Consider the following 20,799-nt stretch of genomic DNA (forward strand, 5'->3'; position numbering starts at 1 on the left):
TGTATCTCTCGTCAGATCGACTACAGAGCAGAGAACTATTAAAAGTGCAAGAGCTTTTATCGAAGGTTTGAAAAATATCAAAAAACCTATTGTAGTGGACGATCCTATTTTGGACAACCCTGTAGCAAGAGTACGTATTGTGACTATTTGAGTGACAGAAATGTTAATTATTAATATTAACAATTTTAATGCATGTAATTGAAAACTATACAATAATATTTTTTTATTTAAAACACGATAAACAAGATCATTCGTGTCCTTATTTCTCTTTATATTATTGCGCAATATTAGCTTATAATATTTCTTTACACTGAAAATAATCAAATACTTATCATTATTGTTTACGATTAGCCTTACAGATATTGCCAAAAAAGGTGGGACGAAATTTTAAATAATACTAGAATAGCTTCAGAAATACAAAAATATACGGAGACGAAAGAGTTTAAGAAGGTGGGTTATATTAGATTATGTTTTAAAAAATATACAGAAATAAATGAATTTTTTTTTTATCGAACCAATGTATTTGCACGTTATTTGAAAAGATGCATAGTGGTAAAATACACTGATTATATTGTCAAATGTCAATCCCGATTTCTCCGACGATATTAAAATTGAGTCATTCGATCATAAATAATTTAATATTTATTTCAGGTAGATTTATTTAACCTAATTTTTATACGCTATCTATAGGCCAAATTTACAACTTTACAATGCTGACCTCAATTTTTAGTTATGCTGTTTGTGATTATTTCTAAGCTATTACGATATCTCAGAGATTTTTTTTTGTTTCATATTTTGTCATTTCCAGCTCCAAGCTAGTGTACAAAGACGAGTAGGTCTCGATTTTGAATAAAATCCTAAAAGTATTCTCAGTATATACAATCTCTGTAGGAACTACCGATCATATTCTGTGCTGAAGAGAAGTCCTTGGTGTGCACTTTTCACTGACGATGAGCTTATGATCTTGGAATATGTTGAGGATATCACACATTATTACAGGTTTAATGTTTCTTCACACAGGTTTCTTTAAAAAATAAACTAAAATAGTATTTTTTTTTAATAATGTTGTTGGAAACATGTTTTGCACTCATTGAGCCGATTTTCCGTATTTGTATGAGTGACTTTAAAAAATCTGTGGCAGAGGTGTATCATATACATATGTTGAATAATAATAGATTGTTTATTGATTATCGATCATCCTATTTATAATTCAATTTATACACTGACACAATTTTTGTAAAAGAATGGCTACGGGCATTCCACCAACATACTTCTTGGGGCTCAGGGTCTGAAAGATCTTTATCAGAAGTTTGAAGTGGCGTCAAAGGGGGGCTTGAAAACGTTGACGGGTTACTTTACTCATGAAACTATGCTGCATATGATTTACACGGCCATGGGACTTTATATGGATTACCCAGAAGTATCCGGTCTCGAGAGGGTTAAACATAGAAAGTGGCGGACGAGTTTCTTGACACCATTCGCTGCTAATTTCGTCGCCGTTCTACACAGGTGAAAATGATATTATGACGCGAGCTGTGAGCTAAATTAGAACATTTCCTGGCGTTATAAACATGAGCGTACATATACATATATATAACGTTGATTACACGACTCATACGTTACTTGAAGAATTTGAATTTCTATTTCTTATTAGTGTTTTTATTACAAAACTTATGCTAATTAGAATGTTTAATTTTTTTTTTAATAATTTGGGAGCTTAATTAATTCAGATCTTAGCTCTGGATGGATGGCAATGAAAAAATTCGTTATTAGGTTACAAAATGAAACAAGGTCATAAGAGAGACTAAAGACATAATATATTGTAGTTGTGAAACCATTAATGGGTTTGTACATAGAGTGCAGTTCTTAGTCAACGAGAAAGAGCTACATCTTTGCGGGGACCGCTCCTGTTCCCTTGAGGAATTCAGACATAAGTTCCAAAAATTCAACAACGCCTCGTACGACTTCTGCAATGAGGACTATTAATAATAAAGAGATTGTTTATTGTTGACATTAGTATGTAAACTATTTTATTTTGATACTTCTCTCCTCTAAAGTTTCTATTAGAATTCATTTCGAATGTTAGCAATTATAGAAACAGGTTGATTTCAACAACAATAATAGATCCTCATTCAATTTTAATGTGACACTCATTAGATATTTCTTTGACGGTTAACTACCTAAGTTAAAAATTTTCCTATTAACCTTCTATTAATTTAAGAGAGCAATACCAAAACATGTCCATATAATAATAACATCAGAATAAAATGAATAGTCAAAAGTCACTTTATTATTTGAAGTCCCAACATTCATCGCTTTCCTTCTGTTGAGTTTGTAATTTGGCACACAACGTAAGGTAATTAATGAAACGAAGTCTTGTTAATAAGTTTATTTAACGTAATCGTACAAAATCTTAATAGTTCGACGTCATTTGACTCTATAACAAAACTATTGATTGTGATCACTGTAACATTCCTTATTTCTGTTGTTTATTGAGTAATAAGTAGATTTATGTTTATATTTTCTGTGACTCATAAATTATTAAAACACTTCACATTGTTTATCTATAAAAGGTTTCACAACGTTTAGATCTCTATGATGATGCCGATCTGATACCGAGTGATGACAGCTAATGTCAGATGTCTGCCAAACCCTGAGTATGCTCGTCTTGTTCGTGTGTCTAATAGCAGCTTTGTGAATCATTTCACAAAATGTTTACAAGATTTGCACGCTTGAGTATTTAGGGTATCTTACTTTTATATGAAATCTGCTAAATATAGATTTTTACTTCACGGAGAAAGGATGGAGATACCAGCAGTACATATAAATAAAGCACTAGAATTAAACATCTTTTAAGTTATTATTCAAATTGTATACGAAGACATAGTGTTCGTTTACTGAGAAGAATTTTAGGATGTCCGAGATCTAGCGTTACAATAAAAAAATTGTTTGATAGGTACATCACGATTTTCACACACTCCTTTATATAAAACAAATAATTCAAAACTAATAAAAATACTTTGTAATATTGTGAAGTGACAAAATATTTCTGTTGAAATAAATTATATTTTAATTAGCAGAAAGCACCAATGGAAGCAACATTAAAAGTGAGGTCAAAAATTTCGAGACGGTAATTATATTACTTAAATTATTGCTGTCTTCATCCACAACAGAGCGTCGATTTGTACAAAATGCTAGTGAGGAGTTCGAGAATCTTTGGAAAGTTTCGACGAACTCTGACCACGAGCAGCCTTCGACAGGGCAAAGACTGGTGGGCTTCTCGTTGATGAACAGCTGGACTCTATGAGTATCGGAGTCACATCTGGAACAACGACAACACGTTATTTTATGACCTTTGTCTATATTCACACATCTCTGAACTAACTTGTTCACAAGAAACCGAACAAACAACCCAACACTCGTTTAGTCTTTCAGTAGATGTCTGGACTGAATTCGGTCAAAATAAAAATGTTACTTATATATTAGAATAGAGTTGAAATTGAAACGCGATACAATGTCTCCAATAAGCGGATGCAGTTATGATAATGTTATCAAGTGTCCCTGTGTAGGTAGCAGTAGGTACACACACATACATGCGCATACACTGCTCAGTTCATAGTGCCAATTTAAAAGTAGGTATACACAAATAAATAAAAGTGTCCGTCACCACGAACTAACCGTTTTATTGATACGGTTTGGGTAACGTATATATTTGAACCTTCAAGTCATATTTACTGGAACTCAATATACAGAACATACAATACGGGTACTATTAAAATAATTTATTTTCTGTATCTCTTACCTGTGAAGGACGGCGATAAAATTTGTAGAAAACGATGCTATATAACTTGCCCGCCATAATCTGTCTGGATTTCTTGAGGATCCCTTTATGACGCTCTTGTCCTTATAGAGCCCAAGAGCGCAGAACATCATTTCCATCATAGTGTCGTGGGTAAAGTACGAAACTATGTTCTTACCCTCCCCTCTCGTCGCTAACTCAAAATTCTCAAATAAATCCCTCAGTGGGAGTGTACCTAAATCTGCATTAATCTATAAAGAGACGAACAGTTCAAAATTCAAAGTGCAATTAAAATTATTAGTTGTAGTATATATAACAGCGTGATTGTACTAACATCAAACCCGTATCCGTTTTTGTAATAATGCCGTACATCATCTCTGTACTCCAACACAACCAGGTCTTCGTCGGAGAAGAGCGAGCACCATGGACACTGAAGATTAGGACTCCAGGTCCGATAGAACCGACATAGCTCATAAAGATTGAATACGTTTATTTCTTCCGTGTCGTTTGTTATACCTAGTCGCTCGAAAACTCGGTCTCTGACCTACATGATAATAATGAGGCAATTTACATATGATAATTTAAAAAAACTAAACTAGTATTTCACGTCTTCGTGTACTATAGTCATATTATTTTCACTAGCTTACCGCTAAATACTCGGGGCTTTGACCATACTCAGCCAACTGATCAGGCAACAGCGAACCGTTCTTAACTGACTCCTGGTAGCGATCACAGTTTTCGTAAGGCTAAATGAAATTAAGGGCATGTTTGGTTAACGAAATACGTCACGTAATAATGTTGTCCATTTATTATAAGTAAGGTAACTCATTAATACTATTGCAGCTATTGGCAATATTGTCACTCACCCGAATAGTGTCATCTCGTTCCTTAGATTCCTCTATCCGTGAAGTGAGGTTCATGTCTGAACCATGAGTTAGGCCATTGACGTACGCGAGAACACTTGCTTTCGTACGTTGTTCGTTGGTTCCTCTGAAATAATATCGGTCAATCCTTTCGTGCATCAGTTCACTGTATTTTTTCGCTACCCTTTTGCCGATCGAGTATATTTCGTCGTTACCCACTTGTGTGAGGTAAGATGGTGTAGTTTCTAGCGAAGAATCCCATTTCCAATTTAATATATCTTCCAAGTCCTAGAAAATATTTTTGTACATAAAAAAATGTTCTTAATCTATAGTTAGCGATTTTTCTCCAACATTTATCGCATTTTCATTGTAATCCTTAATGATTTAATGGATCCTAAATAACTCGTCCCACTAATAAAAGTATTGTGGTCTTTTTATTTACATATAATACCTTATAATTAGCGTTTTATTTACCTGTGAGCAAAGTGAGTTCCTTGACTCTGCCTCACTTCTTATAATTTGGTCCCTCAACTTGACCCATAACTCGTTGGTGTCCTTTACGACCCTGCTTCCAGGATGACGGTTCCCGTGTCGATGTATTGACCACAAACTCACGACCTTACAACCTAATGTAACGTAATGTAATGCAAGGTAAGGTAATGAATGTTCTTGCTTACAAGTTAAACAATTCCTAATTAATTATTATGAAGGTCATGTGTGTAGTCAAGGATTATTACTGACAACTAAAACAACAATAATAAACCTACATTCACATTAATTCTTGACGTCTGCAAAGATCACATTAAATTGTAGTCATTTATAAATAATAATGAATAGGAGATAGAAGGCTAGAATTACAGTTTCTACAATGTTCGTCTCCAATGACGTTTAGAAGGATAAAGGATATGTATGACCCTATAAAAAACCTCATATAGCTATAATCATACTTTAACTGGCTCAATTTTTTTAGACTATATATATATATATATATATTACGACCTCGACAACTAATTGATAATTGTACTGACCGTTAGGGTTGGGCTGGTCACGAATGTCCCCTCGTATGATATCATAGGGTGTAGTCGTTGAAAATAACTGATACTTGCACTGTCTATTCCAGTAACACTCCTCTTTACTGACCACGACACTCGACATAAACAACAATGAGATAATTAACAACATCTTACTGTTACCGCACTAAGAATGAATAAAAGAATTCACATCAAAACTTTAAAGACTTCGCCGAGATAAGGAATTGAAAATATAGATAGTGGATGTTAAAAAATTACTTACACTACGAAATAACACACCGTTAGTTGTGAATAATTAAACATTGAAGACGGGACAACCAGAGAGCGCTGTTGGTGTAAGGAAATGCGTTGCTTGTGAATGTTGAAATGGAAATATTTTAACACTACTACTCGCAAAACGCTAAACGTGAAGTCAACTACAACTCAAACTAATGTAATCATAATTTAAATAAGTAAATGTCGGTAGTTCCTCTGACAGCTGTGTTCGCGCCGCTATTGGTCAAGTCCTGTGTGAACGGATAATTTATTGTTCTCTGAAATTACATTTTTTATACTCACTATAACAATAAACAAAAATAATCTCTTAGAACTCATTACTTCAAAATATACAACGCCTAGAACACGGGGACTTGGTTGTTATCGTTAGTATTTTAACGAGTATTATAATGTCAAGAACAGTAAAAAAAATTATAATATTTTTCGTTTTCTTTAATTATAAAGAAATACAAAAACAAATATTTTACTATGAGAATATTAGGAGCGACCTATAGTACAGGGACGTTATCTATATCGGCGATAGAGTTTCAATAGCTGTATAGATATGAGATTGTTCTTCAGCAGTGTCGTGAAAGACACGTTCGTGTTCCGTGGGTTTCATATAAGCAATAAATGTATTCCACAACATCTTCCACGTGAGATCATCGTAAAGCATATCGCATAAATTTGTTTGATTACACTACGAACACGTTTTATTATTATTATTATTTATTTATTGTTTTATTAATCCAATAAAGACAAATTGTTCGTAGAATTACAAGGTACTTTTAAATATAAAATTACGCTTTTATAAATGTTTAAGTTTGCTACTATTACTAAATGAGGCCTTTCTTTCTTGAAATTCAGCAAGTTTATACTACGTTTGTGTCGACACAAAAAATATGTAGGAAGTGTCTCTCGTTAAATTTGTGAATGCAAATCTGTTAATGTTTTTACGCAGCGAGTCGATGTCAGCTGAAACATACAGATACAGGTATGAAAAGATTCTCATCGCACTGATCGGTAGTAGTGAATAAAAAACATTTATATTTTCAAAAGTTACTTTATGAAGAAGTTGCATGATATTTAAAAAACTCAAATCTTTATCCGAAAAAAATATACATATATGTATTTATATATCAATATTTGCCTAGAGGTGCTTTTATAAGATGTTTTTTATTCTAAATTCAAATAAATAATAACAAAATACAAGCTGCTGTAGGTTACAACTCTCCTGTGCTTTGTAAAACCGTGAAAAACGTGTAAGAAGCTTTCATAATCTGCAAAAGTATAAAAGTATTAGGCATATAATAGTTGCTTTCGGCTTATTGTAAAATGATAACGGTAATAGAACATTAAGTCAATAATCTATCATAGCGAGTATGTGTCGTCGTTACGTACAGACATAAATGTGTCCAACGATATTTCCACGATTCCAGCCACAGTGATTACAGTGGCTCGCTTACATCTCACCATAATCACGAGGAGGAGGCGGCGGATGGAGGCAGGACACCCGTACCAGGGACACTCGTAGGCCGCCCTCGAGACTTCGTCACTCTGGAGGTGTCGAAATCACCAGAACCCATCGCAAGGTTGGAAGGCGAACGACAACATTGTGTTCATTTTATATTTTTAAATAGTTGGGACTTGGATCGTTCTGATCGTTAGACGTAACTAAATTACTTGCTGTTTTAGAAATTTAGTTAAACCAAAAATTTCTACTAATCAACGATTTCAAATGATTGTCGATATTTTTCACGATGAGTTTTAAGTAAAATCATATTGTATCGGTAGTTGGTACTTACATCTATAGTGAGACTTGTTCCCGCTACACAATAGATGTACACTTGTATCGTTACTGCTATTTCAAATGAGGCCATAGAGATTAGACGATATAAGTTTGTAACCTAAACAAATGAAGAGAAACATTCAATCCAATCAAATAGTATAAGTTTTTATTATTTATACTGCAAATTAAGGTTTTTAAGCAATATGGGTAAGTTAATAGCATAAGTAACATAGAAATATGAATTTCAAACACAATCTTTATAATTTTTGAACATTACTTACGAATGCCATTTGGTAGGCTGTCACGCATATTATAAAGGAGGCGACAGCGAACTGCCCCAGTATTGGTACGGAAAAGCACTGCTGAAGTTGCTCCACCTGCGCCAACACGAGCTGGTGACGCATCACAATACTACGGACACGGCTGCTGACAACCTTCTCACTGTCTGCCGTTATACGACCCTACCATGTCACATTTAATTAATTAAGATAAAGTAACTCTCCTTTATGTCCTTGAAGACTGGTTTTCAACAATAATTATTACTTGATTATTACTTAACTAATCGGTTTAATTTGTTGTCTTAAAATTTCTTTTCTTAATCTCTTTGTGTGACAGATTTGGGTAAATGTTGTCTGCGACCAAAACAATATGTTCTAACTTTATTGTTTTATTTCAGTATGTATTTGTTCTGATCACAGAGGCTTCTTAATCTTCCGAACAAGCGGAAAGTCCTGTTTTCAAATAAAACAAACCTTTTTATCGACATCGACGTCATCGCACAAAGTTCTTAACGACTGAGCTATCAGCCGCAGTCGGCAGCGGCACTGAGCGATGAGTGTCGCAACCAACACGTCGCAACACAAATTTACAGCAGCATTGATACTTAATGCAATGAACTAGAAAATTTGAATCCTCAATACTGAGTGTAACAAACACATTAAACTACAAATAAAATTGTATAAGATCACACATACTTGGTGAGCATAAGTCCATTGGTACGCTGGCCTCTTAGTTGCATCAAAGGGGTACCTTTTGAAAAATATATTAGAAGTAGTAGCAAGCTATAGACATTTTTACAAAGAAGACTGTTGTATGCTGACCAGTCGATACAAAAATTATATTGCAACTGTATGCTAAGCACTGACCAGGCTCTCAGAGGCAGTTGATCCTTCTCTCCGGAAAATGTGATGCCAAAAACGCTGGAGAATGCTACAGAAAAGTAGACTGTAACTAGCCGGATGGTATCCTTGCGATATCTATTATAAAATACATAGAAAGCATTTTTTTGCGGTCTGCCTGTTTGTTTCTGAGTATTTCATAAGTTGATATGGAAGCAGTACGATAGGTTAATTCTTTCTTAGAAATTTTATGTACGTTTATTATTGTCACAAATAAAAAACAACAATTCCACTCAGACGAAGTCACGAGCAAAGCCAGTAAACTATATATAAGATGACGAAACTGCAACCAATTCTGTTTATTGGATACAAGCTGTGTCCGCGACTTTGTCGCTTGAAATTTGGCAGGAAATTTCTGAGATACAAGTTCCTAAACTACTCTTTTTTACATTAACTACCTGCCACTGAATAATCCATCAAAATCAATCTAGCCGTTTTAGGGATAAGCAGGAATAGACAAACAGATAAAAGGTATATGTGCGACTAAAAATTCAACCATATTTATGCAACTGTCACAAGCTTTAAAATATTAGTCATCAAAGTTACTTCTTATTTTGTTTTAAAACGCTGTTCTCCGAGACTTTTTATACGTTAAATGGCCACATAAGAAAGATTGTTTACTTGTTATTTCGTTTGTACAAATTGGAAAATGATGAACCAAATTTAATAAATTTTGGTATGAAGATACATTAAACAATTCGGAGTAACATTTGAGTACGTGGACGAAATTGTATTGCAAAGCTCTGCCAGTGAGATGTAAACTATAATTAATTCAATTTTAGAATTTACGCAAACGTAATAGTAGCGTTCGATAAAACCTGGTGACGCTGTAACGGCCATTAGGGCTAACAGCAATAGACAAAACGAAGATAAAAAAAGAGAAAACATAACACTATGACCACTGAATCCGAGTTGCGCTTCATGGTTCTGCCTGTGTAGTTTTAGGGTCAGTGTCGGGATCCGGATCAGGATCTTGACAAATTATTCTATAAGCTGATTATTTGAATTATGGGTAGGTGTTATGATACAAAAGGTTGCCTCTTTCCTTCTCCAGAGTTTGATTTATCTCTTTATATCAAGATTTATCAAAATCGGCTCAGCGGTTAAGGCGTGAATGTAACGTAACAGACAGACAGACAGACAGAGTTACTTTCCATTTATAATATTACTCGGACTTAATTATTGCTCTGTTGAAAAAAAAACCAAAGGAACTGAAAACTGAAAAATGTTTGTTCGTCTAAGATAATATACTGTATACAGAATCATAAACTATTTGTAGCTCTTAGAAAACATTTATATATCAAATTCTTTTTATAAATAATATGTGACCAATATCAATACAAAAACCTTTCAACTGTTTGAATCGCTAGCTTCGTCTTTTGACCGTCCAGTTCATTGTCTCCGTCAAAAATAATTTTTTGAATCAACTCCCTTCTTAGAATAACATAAGCGAGCTGAAATATAAATGGCAAGTCATAATTTAATTCCCTTATACACTATGGACACCCTACACTACATCTGTGTCCGGTGTCGCTTAGCTCAATGAACAGTTTATTCGACAATTTAATTCATCTTAATATAAGGACACTCGAAGATTTTAAATATTGTAAGGTCTCATATCTAGTAATAAGCGCGTCTCTTGGTATGTTGTTGAAATTACCTTAATAGCATAAGCGATGTTTGTAAAGAGCATGAAAACGGAAGCTGTCATAAGAGTGAGATCGCCCCACGCCTGGACCAGATCTCCAGTTTGAATTATTATGTACACGCCTAACACATAATACATACATATATTAAAAATCACTTTTTTAAATCTAATATATAACTTTCAATTGGCCTGTAAAGATTTCTCAGTCACACTCGTACACTTTGACTAAGAGAAGAATCTCCCTCAAGTAAGTCTTTGTCAACATCAACATTTGTATCTTGAATTAATAGTTAATTATAGTTAATACTCATCATCTCAGATACTTTAGCAATCATTGTGTCTAATAAAGGAAGAGTTTGTTTTTTCTCCAAACAATTCTTCCATTATTCCTCGACAAAATTTAAAGCGTTCCGTGGTGGAACATCTCCGTTAAGAACGCTTCATGTCATTTATGTAATGATATAATTTATATAATGAAAAGATTTATTAAAGAAATGTCAGTAACGCTTTCATATCAGCCAATCATAGCAATTTGTCTTTTAGAATTAATATTCAAAAAACAAAGACGACCTATTAATGATACTGAATAGCGCCAGCCTGTTTTGATGCGATTCCTTTTATCTTTACCTATACTTATAACTTACCAATAGTTAGAAACAGTAAGAGAAAAGAATACAAAGAGTACACCCGTCTGGCGAGGTCGTTAAGGCCAGGAGGCGGCCATACGCCAAAAACAGTAAAAATAACATTAGTGAACTTCAAAGATGACTCTATATGCGTGAATAGGGACATATTCGATTATAATCAAAAATAAATTGAGTTCAGAAAAAACCCTTTTATACCTTCACATGGCTATTGTCCACAGGGGATCAGGAATCGTGAACCCTTTCGTTAACTCGAGTCCAAAAGAATTGTCTATGTCGATAAACAGTTGCATTGCCTATAAACTTGGCCGTTGTCTTCGACCGCAACGAATCGTCAACCCAATCAATGAAATCATCTCCAACTGAATTCAGAATTCGTCGATTCAAAGTGTGAAACAGAATTGTGTCAGATATAAACCAGAGTTTGCGATGTATGACTATGAATATTTATTTGTTGTTTGTTAGTAGTACGTATGCATAATTACACCACCTCGCATATAACACGCGTCAACGTATAATTACATCGTGACGACAATTTGTAATAGAATGCACTTAGAGGTAATCATAACGTACTGAATATGAGAATATGCATTTATTCTCACATTTAAAATTTTGTGTTGATTCGTGTTCAAATTAGTTTTCTTAGTGTTTTAAATAAGTTTCTAAGGTGATTTATAGAGCCTAGCTGTGGGCATGTAACTACCTCTCTATGGTATGGTAAATATGGTCTGGCTCGACCAGAATACCACCTTCTCACAGAAGATCGACGTGAAGTAGTCTTCAATGGCTGTGTTTCGTCAGATGAGTGAGAGAGCCGGATGCAATTTTCCTATTCCCAGACTTTCCTGACGTCTTCTTATTCCCTCCTTTTCCTCCTTCCTCAACAACTAGGGCTGCCTCAAACTTCAACATCTCTTATGTTGCAGATGTACTTGGGCGACGGTGACTACTTCCCCTAAAGTAGTCCGTCTGCTCATTTGTCAACGTTCTAAAAAAAATATATATAGAAAAAATTAGATATTAGCATAATTTATTAATTATTATTATATTTTTATGTTTATTATTTTATGTTTATCTTCAATTTTAACACCTGCGTGAGCATAATGTTTTAAGTTAACTTGTTGCAGTAGCGTCAGCATCGTGTAGGACAATTTTATAAGCTGTAAATAAAGTACAAAAGTTACTACAGTCCATAATGGTACAGAAGCTTATGGTTTGTCTCGTAGAAATTTTATATAAACTTTTCTAAGTCTATCCAACAAACTGTAATTATATATTTATTCCTTTACTACCTAGTTCTACGTAATCGGTATTTTGTAGTGTCTAGAGTGAGGAGTTAGCACGGCGAGCGTACGAGATGCTTGTGCAGCGTCAACGTAATCTATCTATCTATTTCATCTTTAATATGATTTTAACTTTTACAAATACTTGTTTGTGATAGAAATTATCACAATTGCCAATTGTTATAAATCAGGTACCCTTACGACACGAGCGTCTCTCCCGCCTACGAGCTGACCTACATGCACCAGACGTTGAGCATCATGATCGGGGCTGTACTGAACATCAGTAATGACAGCCTGGTCACCACTCTGTTAGCGCAGACCAGGTGTCGGCTTGGACTTGTTGGATTGGCCTTAACTAATGTATGCAGCGGTCTCATGCCTGAAGTGAGCATGATTTTATATGTTGTGAGCTAGTAAGTGTGTCAAAATATTGCAAAGGACTTTGATAAAATATCTATGCACCAGTCTAGATCAAACTTGTGAAGCTTTTCGAAAAAAATATCTTCAGCAGTTATTAATTATATTTTAGTAAAGGTAAACCAAACGCAAGGGATCAGGCTCACATTAACTTATCGTAAGAGGTAAGGTTTGCTAGAATAACGGCATCGAAAGCTTTCATAGCTTCAGAGCCAAAAAATGTCAAAATAGTTATGGTGCATTAGTGGGGCTGGTTACAGGTGGCAAAATGCTTGATACACCAGCTATGAAGAAAGCCATAGTTTTGGAACAAAAAAGGTTGAGGTACAAAAGGAAAAGATAAAATAAAAATCAGCGCTGCGGCTTTTTATAAATAAAAATTTGCTGTCGTTTTGTATTTCAATTTCAAGACAATATATAATACTTGTGACGTCACGACAATTTTTAGTTACAACAATTCATCACTTAGTTCAGAGAATTATTTAATTCAAGTATTTTCATTTTAAATCTTAATTATATAACAATCCTTAAGGACAACAACAACAATGTGAACGTTTAAACATGATCTAGAAGACCGAGATCAGTTAACCTACCAGGTCACGTATCTTAGTTAAGTCTAAAGCGGATAACTGATATAAGATTTTTGACCAAATGCGATTAAATTTTGATTAAAAATGTTTTGTATCGAATGTTGGAACAAAGCTAATATTTACAATAATTGTATAATTGTGTTTGTCTTTAAACAAAGTAAGGCTAATAACGGCGATTACGTCAGGTGTGTCGGGTGTTCTGTTTTTATTGTTTTGTTACGCTACAAAAAGCTTTTATAATAAAGAGCAAGTAAATAAAAAGGCACGAAAACGGTTTAAGTATTTCTTATATTGTATCTAATATGTCTTTATGGAATTCGCCTATACAATAATATCTTTCGCTCAGATTCATATTTTTACAGGTTGCATTTAATTAAATAATCGTGTTGTTTAAATTATTTTTGTAAACAAATTTTTATACTACTATTGAAGTATAGGATTCTAAATTTAAATGAGACTTTTCCTTAAAGTTGTAAATCTTTGCTGGATAACATTACTATCTGATGTTCTATATTATAGTAATATTTTAAGATTGATGTTTTAACCGCTGTGAAGTTCATTTTGAAGTCTTCGAAAAATAATCAAAATTGTTTTGAGTCCCTTAAATCTCTAATTACATATCAGAGCATAACTCGCGAACGCTTTCGTGTGTTTTTGAAAGACAAACATGACTATTGATCGTTTCATACTATAAAAGGCAGTGATTCAATCATACAATAAATAAAACTTGTCTCTCCATATAAGAATAGCTGAAGCCTGTAAAGTCTAAGGAAGACATCATCATGGGACTCATAGTACAGAATATTAATTTCTCTCTCCGTTTTTCGCTAACCGCCCTAAAGATGGCGGGTCTCTGGGCGCCGGATGGAATGCAAACCAGGAAGAAGGCTCTGTATTATTGTTACACTTTTGTATTTTTCGTGTTTCTTTTGGGTAAAAGATATCTTTTTTCATATTTTTTTCTTTCTTGTATCTTCTATAATTATTTTCTACAATTCTAGACGAGGGGGAGTGTAGTGAATCAGTTCATCAATAAATAACTCTCCTAAAATCTATTCCGCGCCTTAAGCCTTTAGTAATATTCATAAATACGATGTTATTTTTCCTGTTTTAGACACATTAATAGTCTTACAAGTAATAGATCTTTATCTCATCTGGGGCAACCTGCCTTTAATGACGGGTACAGCTCTCGTCTTATTCACTAATATCTCTCAAGTCACCAAAATTATTAACCTCCTTGCTCGGCGGAAGCACATCGAGTTTCTTATAAAGGACACTAACGACGGTTTGGAAGTTATGACTAGTTCTCGAGCCAGAGAGTTGATCAAAAGGTACTCTTACTAATATTCAATGTATTTGTTTTAAATTGCGAACTGTGGAGCTTCATTGTTTTAGTAGAATGTGATTTCTGTCAATTTCAAACTATCATTAGTTTATATTAACTTTAATATATTTGCACTTAGTTTATTTCAAAGCTAAAGTCTCTTAATATGATGCAGGAAGTGAATGAAGAGGTTTGTAAATATTTGTTCTTCTAGTTGTGACCATGAGACCCGAAATCAACAAGTTATATTCCTGCTCGTGACTTTCGTCACTACTGTCGGCTGGGCGACCATCACTGACAAGAATGGACTGCCTCTACCGGCCTGGTATACACTAACGTTATATTAATTTGCAGTTAATTAGTTTTTTTAAGTAGGTACTTTTATTGTAGATTAATGTATTCTGTCGCTATGTAGCGTTATCATCATGCTTTAATGTTACTCTGTTACTTTAATATGAACTCGTAATTCAATAATGTACCAAAGGTTAAAATAGAATACAGGTTTTTGATATTAGATAGCCGTCTTTTTAATGGTTTTAATATAACTATAATAGTACAAGGCGTCACAACTTAATATCTCTATAAGTCTAATCTAAAATATATATTGGTTGTAAATTAAGAACAACATAGTATTGAAATTTATTTAATTTGAATAAGTCGTTTTCGTATTTAACTCGCGTATGAATCATCATCACTAGCCTACCCTCTAGCCTAGCCTAGCCTCATCTCAAATGGAGAAGGTTAGAGAATTATTCACCACGCTTGTTCAAGGCGGATTGGCGAATTCGACTTATAACTTTAAATTATAAGTCCCGGTTTGCACAAGATGTTTTCCTTCACCGCCAGTTAGCGGTGTCTAAATACTCTTAGAAAGTACATACAACTGAATAAATGAAACAGATATTAGCCAGGTTTCAAGCCCGCGTCCTCATGCATCCTCTGCTTCTCATGAGAAGCGGGCCTTAACCTTCGGCTACGACGACTTTTTCATATGAATATTTCGGTTAAATTAATATTATTAAATTAATATATTTCGGGTAATCTGGATTTGCTGGATTTTGAGACATGGACATGGGATTTTATATTCATCTTGAGAGGAATATTTTCATCTGGTTATCTTATAAACGTTAAATTATATAGTTTATAATATAAAGCTATATAAAACAGTTTAATTTCAAAATATAATTTTAAATACAAGTTATAATAATTTAAGAAACTTTTATACCTTTAAAACTACACAGCTGTCAATATAACCTCACAGAATATATTTGTCAACCAGGTACCCTTACGACACGAGCGTGTCTCCCGCCTACGAGCTGACCTACATGCACCAGACGTTGAGCATCATGATTGTGGCTGTACTGAACATCAGTAAGGACAGCCTGGTCACCACGCTGTTAGCGCAGACCAGGTGTCGGCTTGGACTTGTCGGATTGGCCTTAACTAATGTATGCAGCGGTCTCATGCCTGAAGTGAGCATGATTTTATATGTTGAGTTAAAAAAAAAATGTAGAGTTTATGTCAAAATCCAAAGTGCGAGTAAGAGTGGTTCTTAAAATTATAGTGTTTCCTAGTTCGATATTAAATATTTCTGAATTTAAAACTTTCTTTCTAAGTGTTAATTCGTATTAGAGTTAGAGAATATATTTAAAATATTGAATAAATATGGTGACCAAGAGACCCACAAATAAGTTCCTTACAAACAATATAAGATGATTTAAATAATATCCTTTTTTTTGTAAGTTTACAATTTATGTATATATATATGAAGCGTGTTCCTTGTACATTGAAGTGTGGTTTCCAAAATTGTATATTGATACAGCGTCACCTATATTCACAATTAAGACTTTTATAGTGGTAGGATGTGTGTCGTGCAACTGGCAATCACACAAAGTTCAGTCATACTTGTGATTATATTATTATAGTGTAGATGGCGCTGAATGGATCACGCATAATTATTTGCGGGTGATGTCACAGCAATTAACTCTATCAAACATCAATCATAAATCAATATACATATTATAAAACAAAGTCCCTTGCTGCGTCTGTCTGTCTGAAAACCACTGCACCGATTATGAAATAGTTATCACCACTCGGTAGCGTGATACCCGAGGAAGGTTTTAGTATATAATTTGTTAAGTTTTCGTATTTACTTTTGGGTACTTTAACGATATTTGTTGAACATGTCGGGAACACATGAGCCGTCTGAGAGCTTTTAACAAAAACGCTGCCCTAAGTCTTTGAGATATAACAAAATAATATATGGTAGAATTGTGTTTCGTATATAGGTCTTAGGAAAAGTCCGCGGTGGCATATGTCTTTACCTTAAAAATAACATAGTATATCCATTTTACAACTTTTAAACATTCTCATTCCTAAAGCGTCTATTGGAAAGCTATTTACATAAATACGGTATTAAGTCTTATAGTATCTGTAAATTACTTTTTAAATAATTGAAATCGCGCGGACTATTCGAAATTTATCACAATATAATCGTAAGTTTAATAATTCTCAAAATTAAAATAGACTATTTTATATTTATTGTTAAGAGCCCGTGCAAAACCGGGGCTGGTACCTAGCTTATTACTATAATACTGAATATATATTTTGTAGCAAGACAACACCTACTCTGGCGGTTATTCTAACAAGCTCTTCACAGCAAAGCAAGAAGCGATAGTAAAGAATCGTCTTCGAATATGTGTTCAGCAACACCAGAGGGCGTTACGGGCTGCTGAAATACTGCAGGAGTGCTTTTCAGTGCCAACATTCGCTCAGTTCAGCGTCTCACTGATTATTATATGTGTCACCGCCTTTCAAGTTTTGTCTGTTAGTGTTTTATATTTATTGGTCACTTAATATATTTTCTTACATTTTTATGCCATACAACTGAAAGAAATTATCGTATTTTAATACAGATTTCGGTTTTATATATCACCTGGCTGATTTTGAATACTTACAATTGTATGTGGATGAATTATATCTGCTAACGGTATATTCCGGGAATAATTATGGATATTTAACTGAAGACAGCTACAGCAACCTTTGCGCTATTGATAGAGTGGCCATTCTTTTCCCTTGAACCTGTATAAAGTCCCCGAAACGTACGCCCGTACTGAAAGTTGTTTGTAACCTTTTCTATTTCAATTATCATAATTAACTTGAAACCTCTCCAAAAACTCCAGAAGCAGAACTACTCTGCCATTAACTGTAGTAGAAGGTCCTAATTTTTACTGCAATTGTTGATATTTACAGGGAACCTTTTTGGTCGCTAAAGACATGAAATTAAATAACTTTCCTAACATTGGATAGGCACGTCGCGTAGTTGTCACCTTTATGGATTTATTAACAAAGCCAGACCATCCAACAGATAATTCAACTACAGCCGACATGCGCTAGCGAGTCCAAATTTACTATAGTAGTTTTCTTCGCCGCAATCTAATTAATTAAAATGACTAATTTCTTAAATAACTGCGATGGGCTGTCTTAATGTATATGGTACTTTTAGATGTCTATCGTCTGCTCCGTCGCTTGTTCATTGTGCCAGTTTAAAAAATCTGTTTAACTAGTGATTTTACTAAAACTATCGTTATCGTATCGCATCGACTACAAATTATTTTCTATTTTTTCCTAGTTATTAAAAAAAATAACTTTTCTGATTAGCATTCAAGTCGTTGTTGGATTCAACGGAGCTCTTATCCTCTCCGAACAGAGATATTTTATTATCGAATTATTATTTTTTTTCTAATTAAGGTAAAATGTGTTTATGAAGTAATTTTTCGTAAAAATATTTAACTATAACACAAATAGACTGTTTCACTAGATCAGGATTGAACTGAAAAGTGTTCATGTTTTAAATATTTTTGTCATAGTTATTATTTTTATTTTATTTCAGCATACAGGAAATGTAATGAGGCTGATACCAAGGTGTACTTATCTCCTGAATATGATTTTTCAGGTGTTCCTATATTGTTATCATGGACACCACCTGACGGTGGAGGTATGAACCGTACTCTATAATAACTTTATATATTTTTTTGTACACTAATACAAGAAAAAAATTAAAATCTAACATAAAAATTGATGAAACTAAAGGCGGTCTTAAAGACAAATGGCGATTTCAAACATACAACCGTGGGTCTAGAATACTTTTATATTGTTGTTATTGATCCACTATCAATACCAACAAAAAAGTAAGTAATATGTGGTGTACCATATTAAGGTAACATAAAATATACCTTATAGTTCTACAAATAACATAATAAAATAAATATTCAGATGTGTATATTTTCACAAGTCGAAGATTATTAAGTTTTCCTCTTATTAGTGAAGCTTGGGTCAGCATAATCAATTATTTTAAGAAGACAGTGTGCCAACTTAATTTAATTGGGAATACGAAGAAAAAAGACAATTATTTCGATGTTAATTTTTCTGTTAATTTGAGTAATTTGACTAATTTAAGGAACTTGTAGTAACAGATAGCGTATGAATTATGATACCACAAACATTGGGAAAATAGAACTTAATAAAATGTAATGTATTTAATCCTTTACTGCCTAATTTCACGTGTTCGGTGTTTTGTCGTGTCTAGAGTGAGGAGTTAGCACGGAGAGCGTACGAGATGCCGTGGTACATGTGCAGCGTCAACGTGCGCCGCTCCATCCTGATCATGATGATACGCTGCCACCGCATTGTCAAGTTCACCGCTGGAGGATTCACGACGCTATCTCTCGCCACTTTCACTGCTGTACGAGTTTGCTACTTCACTCATGCTTACGATAGACATATTCGTTTATTATTACTGTTTACATTACACTCATGAAAAGTAGACAGTTGCTCAAAAGTTTTCACGGATTTGGCTTTTAAAAAGCAAATGTACCATTTCCTAGAAATGGTTGTCGTCTCGCGTCTGTTACGGAACTCACATATATTGGCTTATATATTAAATTTCAATAAGATAAACCAGAGGTTTCTGTGCTATAATAAACTGTAGTAGTTTTTGAATTTAATTTTCAGGTTATAAAATTGTCCTACTCAATGCTGACGCTACTGCAACAAGTCAACGAAAAAATTTAAAAGTGCTGAGGCATGTTAAAATAGATATAAAATAAAAGAATTCACAGTTTAACAATATAATAATAATAATATTTACGCTAATATTTTATTTAAAAACACTAAGAAGACTGCCCTATCCCGTTTCCCACTCTCTCCTCTCCCTCTTCCCCAATCAAGGGAGGCAACGCATTCACAAAACTATGTTGCGGATGTCCATGGGAGTCGATAACTACCTACATCATGTAGGCCGTCTGCTCGTTTGACACCTTTAATATAAAAACAATTAGCTTGATCACGAAAAACTAATAACTTTCAATTTAGATATGTTTCTTATATTTTTAATGCATTTACATAATTCTTACTTCTACAGTAAGTTATGATTACCTCTAAGTGCATTCTATTACAAATTGTCGTCACGTTGTAATTATACGTTGACGCGTGTTATATGCGAGGTGGTGTTATTAACTCGGTGGTATAATTATGCATACGTACAACTAACAAACAACAAATAAATATTCATAGTCATACATCGCAAACTCTGGTTTATATCTGACACAATTCTGTTCCACTTGCTTTGAATCGACGAATTCTGAATTCAGTTGGAGATGATTTCATGGATTGGGTTGACGATTCGTTGCGGTCGAAGACAACGGCCAAGTTTATAGGCAATGCAACTGTTTATCGACATAGACAATTCTTGTGGACTCGAGTTAACGAAAGGGTTCACGATTCCTGATCCCCTGTGGACAATAGCCATGTGAAGGTATAAAAGGGTTTTTTCTGAACTCAATTTATTTTTGATTATAATCGAATATGTCCCTATTCACGCATATAAAGTCGTCTTTGAAGTTCACTAATGTTATTTTTACTGTTTTTGGCGTATGGCCGCCTCCTGGCCTTAACGACCTCGCCAGACGGGTGTACTC

General features: G+C 34.0%; 3 protein-coding genes across 3 annotated transcripts; 1 reads left to right on the forward strand and 2 right to left on the reverse strand.

The window, feature by feature from the left end:
* Nucleotides 1-2,374: 2,374 nt before the first annotated feature.
* LOC116770320 (multiple inositol polyphosphate phosphatase 1-like) lies at nt 2,375-6,947 on the reverse strand. Its single transcript, XM_032661741.2, has 8 exons — nt 5,956-6,947; nt 5,691-5,859; nt 5,137-5,288; nt 4,666-4,950; nt 4,447-4,545; nt 4,134-4,343; nt 3,803-4,050; nt 2,375-3,322 (listed from the first exon to the last, which is right to left on the reverse strand). Exons 2-8 carry the CDS (start codon nt 5,842-5,844, stop codon nt 3,070-3,072), a joined length of 1,401 nt encoding a protein of 466 aa, XP_032517632.2. The 5' UTR covers nt 5,845-5,859; nt 5,956-6,947; the 3' UTR covers nt 2,375-3,069.
* Nucleotides 6,948-7,069: 122 nt separating this feature from the next.
* LOC133320182 (odorant receptor 13a-like) lies at nt 7,070-10,721 on the reverse strand. The gene is made up of 9 exons (XM_061527627.1): nt 10,576-10,721; nt 10,263-10,369; nt 8,883-8,993; nt 8,712-8,766; nt 8,490-8,633; nt 8,019-8,198; nt 7,754-7,855; nt 7,422-7,505; nt 7,070-7,228 (listed from the first exon to the last, which is right to left on the reverse strand). Exons 1-9 carry the CDS (start codon nt 10,699-10,701, stop codon nt 7,172-7,174), a joined length of 966 nt encoding a protein of 321 aa, XP_061383611.1. The 5' UTR covers nt 10,702-10,721; the 3' UTR covers nt 7,070-7,171.
* A 3,330-nt stretch (nt 10,722-14,051) lies between these two features.
* LOC116770318 (odorant receptor Or1-like) lies at nt 14,052-19,969 on the forward strand. The gene is made up of 8 exons (XM_061527628.1): nt 14,052-14,430; nt 14,612-14,828; nt 15,036-15,146; nt 16,101-16,293; nt 17,486-17,647; nt 18,714-18,818; nt 19,410-19,565; nt 19,835-19,969. Exons 1-8 carry the CDS (start codon nt 14,280-14,282, stop codon nt 19,892-19,894), a joined length of 1,155 nt encoding a protein of 384 aa, XP_061383612.1. The 5' UTR covers nt 14,052-14,279; the 3' UTR covers nt 19,895-19,969.
* Nucleotides 19,970-20,799: the final 830 nt, after the last annotated feature.

The sequence above is a fragment of the Danaus plexippus genome (genome assembly GCF_018135715.1).
Source record: "Danaus plexippus chromosome 13 unlocalized genomic scaffold, MEX_DaPlex mxdp_15, whole genome shotgun sequence".
Classification (NCBI taxonomy): domain Eukaryota; kingdom Metazoa; phylum Arthropoda; class Insecta; order Lepidoptera; family Nymphalidae; genus Danaus; species Danaus plexippus.

Bases quoted from the DNA above. Each gene is read 5' to 3' on its own strand.
- LOC116770318 (XM_061527628.1), top strand. From the start codon at position 14,280: ATGGGACTCATAGTACAGAATATTAATTTCTCTCTCCGTTTTTCGCTA. The intron at 14,431-14,611 runs GTAAAAGATATC...TTCCTGTTTTAG, and splicing joins ATTTTTCGTGTTTCTTTTGG to ACACATTAATAGTCTTACAA. The intron at 18,819-19,409 runs GTATGAACCGTA...TGTCGTGTCTAG, and splicing joins GACACCACCTGACGGTGGAG to AGTGAGGAGTTAGCACGGAG.
- LOC133320182 (XM_061527627.1), bottom strand. From the start codon at position 10,701: ATGTATTATGTGTTAGGCGTGTACATAATAATTCAAACTGGAGATCTG. The intron at 10,370-10,575 runs GTAATTTCAACA...TTTATATTTCAG, and splicing joins ACATCGCTTATGCTATTAAG to CTCGCTTATGTTATTCTAAG. The intron at 8,199-8,489 runs GTTTGTTTTATT...GTGACATGGTAG, and splicing joins ACGTCGATGTCGATAAAAAG to GGTCGTATAACGGCAGACAG.
- LOC116770320 (XM_032661741.2), bottom strand. From the start codon at position 5,844: ATGTTGTTAATTATCTCATTGTTGTTTATGTCGAGTGTCGTGGTCAGT. The intron at 4,951-5,136 runs GTAAATAAAACG...AATATTTTCTAG, and splicing joins GGAACTCACTTTGCTCACAG to GACTTGGAAGATATATTAAA. The intron at 4,051-4,133 runs GTTAGTACAATC...GTCTCTTTATAG, and splicing joins AAAACGGATACGGGTTTGAT to ATTAATGCAGATTTAGGTAC.